The sequence below is a fragment of the Branchiostoma lanceolatum genome, chromosome 8, assembly GCF_035083965.1.
Source record: "Branchiostoma lanceolatum isolate klBraLanc5 chromosome 8, klBraLanc5.hap2, whole genome shotgun sequence".
NCBI classification, from domain to species: Eukaryota; Metazoa; Chordata; class Leptocardii; order Amphioxiformes; family Branchiostomatidae; genus Branchiostoma; species Branchiostoma lanceolatum.
This window is the reverse complement of record NC_089729.1, coordinates 9,265,300-9,275,874: the sequence shown is the minus strand read 5'-3', so window position 1 is coordinate 9,275,874 and position 10,575 is coordinate 9,265,300. Positions and strand designations below refer to the sequence as shown.

Sequence of the window (10,575 nt, the reverse complement as noted above, 5' to 3'; positions counted from 1 at the left end):
CAATATCTTTACTTTAAAAAATTTAATATTCCAATGCTTAATTAGTTAAATATGCTAATTAACATCATGATCAATCAGAATGATAATAGTATTGTGCTAATTATAAGTATCAATACCTATGTTACCCATTCTAATAAGATCTCTGATTGGTACAGATAATAATGTACCTACAGTACTGCAGACTTACAACTTACTTTCTGACTAGTACAGTATCAGTAATTAATTTAGTGTTCAAGTTATTCTCCTGAAGTAGCTTCTCCCTTCGAAAATTTGTAGAAGGAAATTGAATTCTAGTCACCAAGCACTTGATCTGATGTTTGTGGTATCTTCAACTTGTTCAAGTTTGCTTGAAGGCAGCCCACGTTCTCTGCATAGCTCTACCAGATATGCCACCTTTGTATCCACTGGAAAATCAAGAAAGGACATCTGAATGAAGATCATACAACTGTGTGACAAATTCGGACTGTATGATCGTAACGCTAGTGTATATACACAACATAATTACGACAGTGGAAAATTGTTTGTTGCGTCCAAAGTATGCCATATCATCGGATATGAAAGGTATATTACATTCAGCATAAAATATATGACCATTCTACGGTTAAATAGCGCAGGATTTATGACAATAAGTTCAATTTCGAGCACATACAAAGTGCGCGATCTCAGGCCCCCCTCCCCCGTCACGTATGCGCACACAGCGCACGTCATTTTTCGGGCTGTCGAAAAAAACTCTCAAAATGTATCGCTAAACCCACAAGCCAAACTCGCCTAAATAGAACCAAAAACTACACCATGACAACCATATTATATCTATATTTGCGACAGTATAGGGACAAAGTTGCTTAGTTCAAGAAAAATAGCAAGAATGTCCACTTACTTCTGGAGGTTTCTCCCGTTTCTTCCATATCTCCCGCCTAGAATCACGTAGAAATTTTGTCCCACCACTGACGTGAACCTTGATCTCTGCCCTTTCACCTGAAACCATTCCCAGAGTTCTCCGTGCTACACCGGCTTGTGGCTTTTGAGTTGAAAATGGGACTTCCGCCGGGAGCCTCAAAATCGCGTGCCGCGTTCGCGGCGTCAGAACGGGGCGGTTTTTCGGCTGCATCGCCAACTTAGATGATTTTTAGCTCCTTGTTCGATGGATATTTTCAACTTAAAAGATGATAGTGTGATAGCAAACCTTCCATAGATTATTGACAACGATTTTCATTGGCAAAATACAAACGGTTGATTTTTAAGATTTTTTAAAAGACATTTACTGCCTCACGCGCTGCCGCGTTCTAATGGAAAAACGCGGAGGTTCGACATGCCTACCCACAGTTCACTTCTCCTATGTACTGCACTGATAGTGATTACGTCTTTACTGATGTCCCGAAATATAGTGCAATAAATGTTAAAATGTCGATGGGAGAAAGTACTTAAGGAATCATGTGCACTTTCTATGACATATGTTGGGATATTGAAGTTGCAATTTGCATCTGTGAGTCGGCCGCAACCCAGAAAAGCCCACGCACAATTTATCAAATTAGAAATTTATGATCAACTTACTTCGGTTTATAGAAAAGCCCTGTCTCTTTGCGATCTGTGATCAGTGACTTGAGGATGTCATAACAAATGTTTGACTTCATTGTTTGACTTCATTGACCAAATAAAAATGATCGGCTCTATCCCCCGGCCACATGGCCGGAAAACAACACAGTGGTAATCCACCATGCTGCACGTACATCTGTAACCTTTGCCCTCGCTGCGACCGAACCACATTCGTATACAATAAGTATTACGTTTAGATGATAACAAAGGCAATAGAAGACGTATAAAAACGTATTTAATAGTTTTTCAAGTGCCAAAGATGACGTGAAGTTCTTTTTTTTTACTGAAATACATAATATTCGATGTACCCCCCAAAACCGCTTCGTAATGGAACGGTCCGAACTGTGTTCCAGCGTTTCGTTCGAGTGTCACAAGCCGTAATTGACCTGAGTCGGACTGTTGGTTTATTTTACAAATCATAATATAATTTGAACCACCACATTTTGCAAACGGTCAGACGTTTTAGGCAGCATCCACTACCTTTCGTCAGCGACTGACCGCTCACAGAATCTATCCAGTTGCTTTGTATTGTGTGCTTATTACCTGGATGTCTAACCTTCATCGACAGTGAGGAACATGAACAGTACTTAACAGTTGCTACCCCTGAAAGAACTCGCGGAAAGTTTGAATTTAAAAAACGTTTGAGTGTACAAAAAGCCATGGATTTTCGAGTGAGAAATAAATCTAGAGGGGCGTCAATTCAATTTTCTAGGGGAGCTGACCTTTGACTATTTTGATGGTCTGAACTCTGGAAAGCTAGCTTTGGACATCCATGCGCGCCATGTATTATATGATGTAACGTTACAGTGCTTTTCCTCTATACAAAGCACCTGAGTGCGAAATAAGCTGGATCTCAGTAACCACTGGTCTGCCTGAAAGCAGCTTTTTACTTCACTGCGTGGGCGTCTGGGCTAGCAGAAATCGAAGGTCCAGGACGAGGTCGTTCAAGAGGCTGTGTGTGCTCCCAGGAACAACAGTACGGTATAGGATAGGCCGCGCGCCATGGTTAGTTTCGTGGGGATAGGGTCCGCCAAATATAGAAATGTTTGATAAGACAAAGAAGAAAGTGAAAGGTACAAAACCTGCATAGACCGTTGACCTTACAAGACATTCCCACCAACATTTTCGCATCAATACCTTAAGATATTAGGCCCAGGAGCCTTCATAGTAGCGGTATCCCCCAATGGCGCAGGAGACGTATCAATGTACGACACAGTCCGTGAAAATTACGTCCGCACGTTTATATTAGTTCTCATGTTGCGCTTGGTTATTCCTGCATGTAGCCAGGTAATCCGGCGTTCTTATATTTCACCTTGCTCCGCGGGTTGGCGATGTAATTAGACATAGCCCGGATTGAGACGAGGAGGTTAGTTTATTAGGCTGTTTGACAGCCCGGCAAACTGGCGGTCGCGTCGGTAGTCTGCGTGCGCGGCGTTTATATTTTGGGGCAGCACTGATCTGCTGATTTTCAAAATGGGCTAGGTTCTCCAATGGCGCAGAAAATAGGAATCTCCCCCGGCATTGATTCGAGAACCTGGCCCATGTTCGGAAAAGCAGCAAGTCAGCGAGCCAATTAGACAAACGCTCCCGGAACGCCTGCAAAAAAGGCCTGCAAAGGAGGCTACACGTCGAACAGACTGAGGGCAGCTGAACCGCATTTTGTCCCCGTTTTCTAATCTCCAAGCAGATGTAAGGAGCGGGTTCATTATCTTCTCCTATAGGAGGCGAACCGTAAAAAGAAATACAACACTAGAAATGAGTAGCCTCCTTCGCAGATTCTAGGAGCGCCGGTGTTTATTTTTGGTAGCCTCCACCAGGCCTTCCTTTGGGCGTATGGATCGCAGAATTCGGCCAAAAAGATACTGAGACTAGACCTGCCTACTAAAGCCGTAAAGGAGCGCCTCTAGAAGCGCAGACTTGAACGATAGGTACCTGACCCATATGTTCATGACGATGTTGAATATCCGCGGCGAATCAGCGCTCCCAAGCCTGTCCCAAGCGTAAAACTGTGAGAATGAGCTGGATCCTTACCGTTTGCTTGGAGACTAGGTCGTCACAATGTGGGCCGGGTAGCTGTCCAAGAAGAGGTTTCGGTCGAGCAAGGAGGTTTTATAACCTCCTTGGGTCGAGGGAGTGCCAGCTAGTGCCCGAGAGTTTTAACGCTGCCCTCCCTTTACTGTCGCAGAGGTGAAAGAAGGGCAGCGTTAAAAATCCCGGCCTCTACTAGTCCCCCCTCGAAACCTCTGATTGGAGAATACGGTGGACCACCCTTGCGGTGACTATAGAATTCAAATTTCCCGCTTGGCTCAGTGACCCACATTCTGTCATCCGTCACAACAAACCATTATCGACGTAAACAAACAAACCGTGAGTACCATATTCATTTACAGATTGAGACACTAGCTCCTCCAATCTTTCATAGAACAGACTTGATAGACCCTGATACATAACACGGGATATGAAGTTTACGTGAACATGCAAGGCAGAATATTGAATCAACCGCGAGAGAGTTTCAGAGGCTTAAAAACCAATTACGCCACTGCACGTAGCTTCTACCAGGCTCCGCGGATAGCTTGGAAAATAGTAGAAATTGGCCAAATAGAGTGAATTGTCTGAAGGGACTAAGTTACGGAGAGAGGGTCCAATATGCAATGCGCCTGCGAATGAAACCCTCAGGCTAATGGCCAAACTCCCCTGGCAAATAATGTCCCTATAGCCGGCGGCTATTAAAACTGTACGCTCGATAGATCTAGACCGGGCCCACGAAATCAATATCGAAATTTATCCATGACCTTTCTACGCCTGTACAAGAAATATGTCAACAGACTCAACGCAACAAAGCTATCACAGAGTCATTATCATGAATAGGTCGTCCCGGGTCAGCAGGCTGTGATGTCTACCAATGGGGGGACTTTATGAATGGCCGCCATGGCGACCCGCGCCCAAGCGATGGGGGCAAGTTGGCACTTGCTCCTAAAACTACGCTCCACGTGGTTCCACCGCGCTAGACGCTGACTCATCGCTCAGTTTAGATTTCGTGTGCTCCTGTTTTCCGAGGAGTGATTCAGATGGCGACTTTCGTCGACTCCAACGGGAAAGTCCACAGCTGTGAGCTGTGCCTGAAGTATCCGGAGACCCCCGAGTGTCTGGAGCAATGTCCAACTTCCCAGGACCCCCCGAACACGGGTAAGTCCCCATTCTCCCCCTCCCAACGCGCCCTCCCACCTTAGCTAGCTACAGACTGCCCAGATCAATATATCAAACCAACAACACGGGCCCCATGTGCTCTTGTGATCTCTTGTCTGTCGAACTTTCCAACAACTTCTTTTGGAAACTGCAACAGTTTAGAATACTTTCACTTTTTTTCCGTTTTTGGAACGAAATGTGTCCGTATCAAAGCGCTGCAGAATTTGACAGCCGAACTTGCAATGAGGGCCAGGATTTTTGCATATGATCATGATCGGAGATATAGTTCTATCTCATGCAAGTTTTATATACATCTAAAACATTTTTGATTTAGTCTTATCCACGTTCAACAACAAAAATCGAGAATGATTATTTGGGTTCGTTGCATTCTTGCATTTCCACGAAGTCAAATACTAGTATTCCCAGTACGCTAATTACTTGGTCTTGTGAAAAAAAAAAGCGGCTGGACTTTAATTTGAGTGTTGAAACATGCCAATGCTTTTATTTATTGTTTGGAATTGTCACTATAAATATTATAACACCAAATGTGACGTAATGGTATGTTGCCAAACATGATTACTATGAAAAATTGATGCCATAGCAGGTGAAGATTTATATGATTTTATATCGTTTTGTGAATGCTCTCCAACATGATTATATACCATGTAGTCACTGTATCACTGTAAAGTGGGCTCTTGACTTGATTTGTCTTCTTCAGACGCGTTAATTTGTTGATTTGTTAATTCGTTCTTTAATAGCGCGCAAATCGATTCAAAGTTTGAGGAAGGGGGAGGGCGTGACTACCTGTAAACTTTGGCGCCATTTACAGACGATACAAACGGTTTACCAAATCTTATTTCTGGAGCCAATTTCCCTCTTACTAAAGTCAGCATACGGGATAAATTTAGCTTCTTTCAGAACGGTTTAGTAGAGTACGTAATCGGATTATTTTAGGCTAAAACAGCGTAACTATAGTGCCGTCAACCGGAGGCGATGTCAGACATGTATGCGCCCCTCCCTAACTAGGATATCGAAGAAGTTCCTGAATTCACGCTGACATGGCTGAGGACTTTTGTAAGCGCACAGAATAACGGTTTCTGTGTCTAGTGAATGAGTGAGAAGAATCAGAATCGCATCTGAAGAAAGAAGTTTTATTTTATTTTATACTAGCGAGAATGCATAATTCATTCATTTTCTGGCATCGGAATGACGTATGTTGCCCCGGTCCGTGTCAGGCTACCACGGCGACAAAACCGGCGATGAGCTCAGGGGTCAACAACTCTGCCTCCATCCGCACACGTCAAATGGAAACGTAAAAGATAGGGCAGGGATAGCAAGTATTTCCTCAGATTTATGAACTTTCTGTCGCATACACTTAAAAAGATTGAGAGTTCTTCTGCTAGATTTATTCTGCTCCTCTTGTTGAGTCTGAACACGAACATCTGACGTGTTCATTTGTCAATTGAACACAAAAACGGAAGTTGAAAACACCAACAGGAGCTAGTCTCCAAGCAGACCTACGGGTTGGCAAAGACCGTATCCAACAGGCAGAAGGAGTTTTCATAAGCTCCTTCTTCCAGTTGGATACGGTCTTTGCAATCTATTGGGTCTGGTTGGAGACTAAACAGGAGCCCCGTTATTGTATTTCAGCGTTCACTGAAAATGTGGCTCATTTTGTCTATTTGAACTGAGGGTTGGGGTCGGAGACACAGGATTTCCGGTGTACTGGTGGCCGTGGTGTTCAATTATCAATATGATTAGTCTCGAGTCTCGTTTTCTTTTTTTTACAAGCAACTCTATGCAACTGTTCGATGCGTCTTGGTTGCACCTTCAAATACAATTTGTAAATTTTTCACGAGGTAATCCCATTCAATATTGCAATGAATGAATGAATGAATGCACACCTACAGTCAATGACAAACGTATCATTTTCCAAGAAAAACTTGTCATGTTATGTGATATTCAATTTGCCTTTGTACTACGCCTGTGGTCTTCACTTTGCGAACTGCTGCTGCTGCTGTGTGAGTGAGCGGCGCTGATTTTTTTTTAACGATGGCCGCCGTGTTTGTTTTCTTCTGTTCAATATTTATATAGTAGCAGTACAGCGCCTGCGTGAGATTCTCAATACATATGTAGGGGTAAATATTCAGATGATTTTTACCATGATGTCCCAAAAAGAAATTGATACAGAAATTCAACAGGATGTTCCGGATTAGCCTGGTATTCAAACCTATTTTAGCTCCCGAGTCTCCTCTGTCCTCATCTCCTATTTGCGGAGAGGGCAGAAGAGACTCGGGAGCTATATAGGTTTATACCAGGCTAGTTCTGGATAGCCTGGATTTCCTAAGGAAATGTTTTGGTTGTCTGGAATATTGTGCGTTCATTTTGTTGTTGTTGATGAAGGTTAGACAGAGGGTTACTTTGCTTCAAATATATAATGTTTTGTATGGTATGTTGGTATGCACACACAGGTGGCTCCAGCCCGACCCTAGCGATAGTCGTGGGTCTGCCCGTTACTGTTGTGTTGGTGGTGCTGCTAGTGTTAGCCGCTCTGTGGTGGTACAGGAGGAAACACGCCCCTCCCCACCCTGACCACGTCGTGGAGGCCCCCGTACAGGAACAAGCCGACCTCCTGACCAAACCCAAATACGTGGTCAACCACGCCAACACACAGACACACGGTGCGCACTCTACCTGTCACTCTAGAGCAAAAGTTGGGCAAATTCAGGAATGAATTTCATAATGTTTTTACTCATTGTTTTTGTTTTGTATTTTTTTCTGCGCAGTTTGTGTCCTAGCCTGCATAGAGTATAGACTGACTGCTGCTAGTGTTTTTTTACCTAATAAACCCATTGCTAACTAACTAACTAAGCGGTTGAACTTTAATGCCCAAACTTTGACATTTGTTTGTATTAGGGTCCGTGTAGGTCCATGTGGTATTGCCGAATCTAGTTCTAGGTCATATTTCCATTCACAAGTCTGGTTATTAAGATATTTGTGAAACATCAACTGTAAATGCAGAAATGTTCGCGGGGATTTAATTACGCGGTAGGGAGAAATTTGAGTGTTCGCTGTGGTTTTCAGTTCGCGTTTGAAACAATAGTAGCGCTATCATAACACAATGGAATGGTTTTAAGTTCACGGTAAATAGTTCACCGCGAAAACCGTGAACGTAAAACCACCGCGAACGTTTCTGCATTTGCAATGTTTCTAAGGAGCGAATAAATATCACGGTATTGACCAAACCTGTTTCATCTTTCGTTCCCAGAACCAGTCGAAGCTGATCAACGCCCCCTAGCGGGACCGGAGCCAGTTGAGGATGACTACCTGCCCATCCGGGAGACCGCGGAGGGAACGTCCATTTCTGCTTCTACCCACACTTTCACCTAGACATGCCAGTATTGGGGGTGATTCAGAGGGGGGTTGTCCCACGTGTGGAAAGCATCTAGTGGTCTATTAAAACCAAAGGTTAAGGATTCACCAGAGCATTCCCTATGGCATGCTGGTTTCTGCCATTTACTCCCCGAATTTTTCGGATCAGTATTTCTTGTGACACCTTCCCCTGTTCACCATTTTAACATCGTTCGTTGTGCAACTGCGTTTAAAAAAAAATATAAGACCAGCTAAGTATTAGTAAACCTGCTCAGAGCAGAATACCATAGGCTGTAGGCGTGTAGGAACTGAAGTTTACTACTGCATAACAGGTGCCGCTTGCATGTTGTTTGGTTCCAGGTAGAACGAGTTTGTCTGTAGGCAACGTTTCGGTCAATCGTTACACAAACAAGCTCCGATAACAGAGTGTTCGGATCTTGCATGCTTTAGCTGTTTATCCCTTCAAGTTGCCGCTCTGGCCATAGTTTGTGGAAAACGTATGTATGGACAGTAATGTTTCCCTTTGATCATGAGATGCTGCCATGTCAATTTTGTGTTGCCATATTACCCGTGCGTAAAATTCCCGGCACTGTGCAGTACTTAAAAGTGACGTGGATACAGAGAGCTATACTCACCGACCCGTGGGTAGTTGGGGCGGTGGTCTGTATTTAAAAGAGAGAGACCCGTACACGATACAAAACGTACACCATGTACTTAATACCCATGTCCGGTGCTAACGTTACATTGACCGTGCCTTTTGTAAATAGTATTTGTGATGTAACGTCAACGTGAAACCATAGAATAGCATTATACAATACAGGATGGGATGTATTTTACGAAACGTGGTCCCGTAATACTTTTCCAGTTGTGTCCTTATGATTCGGAAAAGTCTAAATGACAATTCAGTGTGTGTGCTGTAGGAGGCTTTTTTGCCACTTTTGTATATTCTGCATTGTAGAGAAAATTAAAGGATACATTCTGAACGTCGTTTTGGTTATGTTACTTCTCCAGTGTTCTATAATGAATAGGGGATTCAGTGTTCAGATACTTCTAAGTGCGTACGGAAGACTTTAGAACATATCCATAAAGCCGGTGTCATGTTGTCAACAACTTTCGGCCGCATTTGTTAATGGCCAGAAGGTCATCGAATTGTAAAATTGCCAAATATTCCAAAATTGCCATATATTTTTTTCACGTGAAAATCTACCTCATCGCATTGGGCGAGGCTCGGTGATCTGTGAACATCGGCCGATCCCTAAAAATCCCGCTGTGGCCGAGAGGACGTCGATCGTATCACTAACGTTCCCGAAATGTCATTTACTTTAGAGCTCGCCGGGTGAGATATTCTCCTGTGGTGTGACGCCGGATTAACCTACATTTAGGACAGAACAGTAGATCTAGTACATCGGAACAAGGTACATTGCGTATTTACACTGCGTATCAAGTTTTACGTGCGCATGTGTGTCCTACTCTTCAATTGTAGTCTGGCGACATAAAGAAAACGTGACAAAATAGAAAGCCCAACAAAAACGCCTGAAAACACGTCAAAACCAACCTCTGCTTGGAGAGCACTATGTCCAACATGTGATGTGAATTATTACTTCCGGGTTCACCAGGAAATCCCGGGGGAATCCCCTCGCCAGCATAGTTCAGCGAAAGTCACTTAAAACATAATTGTCTTAATTCTGCGTTGTTGAAAGTCTCTTCGCTCCGCAAGGAAAGGTCTCAAGGCCTTTGCAGTATAAAGCGAGAACTTTGAACACGGAAAACATAAAACGTTTTGTGACCACAGAACTCACGCGCGAAACAGTTCTATGTACAGGGGTAGATCCCCCACCATAACCCTGCTGGCCGCACGTCATACAAAAGGTAACTGAACTTTCCTGTCGGCGATGATTTCCTGTCACGGGCCTTCAGCAGGCTAGTCCCGTGATTCTGACTCTGCAGGAAATGGGGAGAAATTCAACAAAGCATTTTCAGAATGGGATTTTCTCAACATTCCCAACAATATCTTCAGTTTCATTTATCCTGACTTCGTTTCCTTGATACGCCTGATATGATACCTGCAAACGTGCAGCATTAAGTTGTGCTTATCACATTCAAATACGCAATGAAACTTTACCCCAGATTTACACGCAAAACTCTGACGTTACATCACTTCACAAAGAAACAAATCTTAAATGTTTTCAAGACGATTACGGGTGTGATTCTGACGGCACGTTTACAATGCCGGGCACAACAAATAGTCATATACATCTCTTCCGCATGAGCAGGAGAGAAACGCAAACACTCAAACGATCCCAGGAAACTTTACACGGGCTTTACAACAGAACTTTCCCTAGTGAGCGAACTTTCGCAAACTTATGACTCCAATCGAAAGGGAGCTGAACTGATTTCGCTGGTTTCGGTCACGACTCCCCGACA

General features: G+C 43.6%; 1 protein-coding gene across 1 annotated transcript; it reads left to right on the top strand.

The window, feature by feature from the left end:
• The first annotated feature begins 4,545 nt into the window (after positions 1-4,545).
• On the top strand, positions 4,546-9,134 carry LOC136440321 (uncharacterized). The gene is made up of 3 exons (XM_066436290.1): positions 4,546-4,779; positions 7,251-7,460; positions 8,048-9,134. The coding sequence occupies exons 1-3, from the start codon at positions 4,662-4,664 to the stop codon at positions 8,167-8,169; spliced, it is 450 nt and encodes a 149-aa protein (XP_066292387.1). The 5' UTR covers positions 4,546-4,661; the 3' UTR covers positions 8,170-9,134.
• Positions 9,135-10,575: the final 1,441 nt, after the last annotated feature.